The 2,666-nt window shown below is 46.5% G+C and overlaps 2 protein-coding genes across 2 annotated transcripts in view; one reads left to right on the forward strand and one right to left on the reverse strand.

Moving 5' to 3' along the window:
- IFT140 (intraflagellar transport 140) overlaps nt 1–2,666 on the forward strand; it is a 120,918-nt gene that overhangs the window by 34,963 nt on the left and 83,289 nt on the right. Inside the window, exon 17 of the mRNA XM_015428136.1 lies at nt 781–977. Coding sequence (XP_015283622.1) covers nt 781–977 — 197 coding nt within the window. The remainder of the gene's footprint in view (nt 1–780; nt 978–2,666) is intronic.
- TMEM204 (transmembrane protein 204) overlaps nt 2,215–2,666 on the reverse strand; it is a 61,494-nt gene continuing 61,042 nt past the window's right edge. Inside the window, exon 4 of the mRNA XM_015428126.1 lies at nt 2,215–2,238. Within this exon, the coding sequence (XP_015283612.1) occupies nt 2,215–2,238 (24 nt within the window). The remainder of the gene's footprint in view (nt 2,239–2,666) is intronic.

Raw genomic sequence — 2,666 nt, forward strand, 5'->3', positions numbered from 1 at the left:
GCTGCTGTCCCCAGGGGTCGCTGTGAGGCGTGTAGAAAGTGTTGTCATTTGTACCTGCTGCTGCCTGAAATTTGTAGCCCAGCATGGAGAATCCTCCACATCACCAAGGCCATCCATGGGGGTGAGCATACTCAAGGCCATCACATTCGCTATGTGAAATTCCCACTACCCAGAAACATTTCCTTTAGCCTCCCATATGGGTGTCTGATGCAGCTGCCAGTCTGCTGCCAGTAAACGAGATTATTTTATTCCCCCTGTAAATTGTCCAAAGTGGTTTTTTTCTTTTCTTTCTCAGATCTGGGTGCCATTAGTGGATTCTTGTGTTACAATGAAGGAAAACCACAGTAGGCTTTTCAACAGTTCATTTATTTCACTTTATCCCGTGCTTCCTCCAAAGAGCTCAAGTTGGCTTACCTGTCGTTCCCCAAGCATGCAGCACTGAAGACATGCTCCCCATAGCTGCTTAAGCAGTGGTACTGCATGGGGTGCCTTCAGACCATAATGCTTGCTTCTCAGTTTCAGCCCTGAGAGCATAAAGTTATGATCTTCTGATAACTGTGCAAACTGTTTTGGTGCCTGAGGAGGGGCTGCGTTTATTAGTCTGTGATACAAAGCTCCTTATTGAAGATTTAAGGCAAACAAACGACAGATGAGGCTTTTGCTCTCTTGAGATATGAGAGCAATCCAGCTTCTTCCACATGCTTAAAATTATGCAGACACTGTTTTTCGCCAGAAAGTGGTCCCTATTCATTCATCATGTGACAGACAACCTCTTTTCAGCCTGAAGCCGATAGAGAAGGTGAGGGGGAGACTGGATTGGTGCAGCTCCATCAGATGGTAGCCCGGAGACCAATGCGAGACTTCATCGGGTTGGAAGAGTGCGACAAGACCACACGGGATGCCATGCTTAACTTCAGCTTCTATCTTACTATTGGGGACATGGATGAGGCCTTCAAGTCAATCAAGCTCATCAAAAGGTAGGAGCAGAACTTGTCTGGTTCCTTCATTTTTAGTTCATCTCTTCTTCATCATGTCCTAAGGGCTGCTGTGAAAATGTGTTGGTTGCAAGGTAATACCTGATTGCAGTGGGGTATGTTAGCTTATTTTAGCAAAACGAAACAGAAGTCCAGTGGTGCCTTGAAGACTGACATTTTAGTCCAGGATGAGCTTTCAAGAGACAGAGCTCGCCTCTTCAGCCACAGTAGAAGAAATGAACTCCTTTACCTCAGTTTTAGGGGCTTCAGTGGCTCAAGTGGTTAAGACGCTGAACTGCAGGCTGTGGAAGGTCGGTAGTTCAGCAGTTCAAGACCCGAGTGTGCCGCATGACAGAGTGAGCTCCCATCTCTAGTTCCAGCTCCTGCCAACCTAGCAGTTCGAAAGCAAGAAATTGCAAGTAGATAAATAGGGACCACTTCAGTGGGAAGGTAACAGCGTTCCGTGCACCTTGGTGTTTAGTCATGCCGGCCACATGACCACGGAAACGTCTTTGGACAGCGCTGGCTCTTCGGCTTTGAAATGGAGATGAGCATCGCAACCCTAGAATCGGACTCGACTGGCTTTTGAGCAAGGGAACCTTTACCTGTACCTCAGTTTTACAGAAAAATATGGGAAGGGAGCCTGACAATTCAAACTGTACTCTTATCAGCACAAATCGGGGTCTCCAAGAGCCATTTTATACCCCAGAGTCCCTAGCACCTCCAGCAGGACAGCCCAGGTTGCAACTCCACCAGACACGCTCTGCAGACTCTCCTCTTTCCAACCACTCAGTAAGCAGCTGCTGTTGTATAACAGTCTTGTATTAGAACAGCATGGGAAAAGGCTGCTGCTAGATATGTCATATACAGTGTTCCCTCTACGCTGAGTTAGTGTGAGCTAGCTCACAGTTTTTTAGCCTCTGGCTCACACATTCTTGTCTTAGCTCAGGAAGGATGGCTCCAGAGCAAACTAATTTATGCAGTAGCCAAATCACTTGCTCACCACTTTAATGCCAGTAGCTCACAAAGTAGAATTTTTGCTCACAAGACTCCACAGCTTAGAGGGAACATTGGTCATATACATCATGGGTTGGTACATTGCATAGCAGAAACTTGAGTTTTGGGACTGTGTTAGGATGTTGATTTGTGTGTGTGAGATTTATAGATATTGTAGAGAAATGCCCTTCACCAAAGGACATGCCACAGTATTTCAGACTTTGTGACTACACTCTGTATGTGCTCAGGAACCCAGCTGCAGACTAAGCTAGGGGGAAAGAGAGGGTTGGGGGAAGAGAGCCCCCGGGCATAGAGCACTCACACTCCTGGTTGTGCTAATGACAGGCTGAAGCACACTCTGCTGGAAGGTGACACCCAGAGGGTAGATTTGGGAAACAGCTAAATTGTGACAATGAAGCAGGAAGATCAAACGGACTCCAAGGTGGGATGGACTCCCCAAGGTCGATTGTAAATTCTCAGGGCACAGAGAAGAATCTCTCTTGAATTTTGTTGTTCTCCTTGGATGGTCACAAGCCATTAAGGGCTAAGCTTTTACCTACGGACTCCATATTGTCCATGTGGCAAGGGACAGTGAGGAGAAGTCCCAACCCTATGAACTAAGGTACTGATGAACTTTAAACGACTGCAACTTCGAGTAATACTAGCCTGTCCTATTTAAACATTATTTAGAATAAG

The sequence above is a fragment of the Gekko japonicus genome, unplaced genomic scaffold, assembly GCF_001447785.1.
Source record: "Gekko japonicus isolate JY-2015 unplaced genomic scaffold, Gekko_japonicus_V1.1 scaffold1343, whole genome shotgun sequence".
Taxonomy (NCBI): Eukaryota; Metazoa; Chordata; class Lepidosauria; order Squamata; family Gekkonidae; genus Gekko; species Gekko japonicus.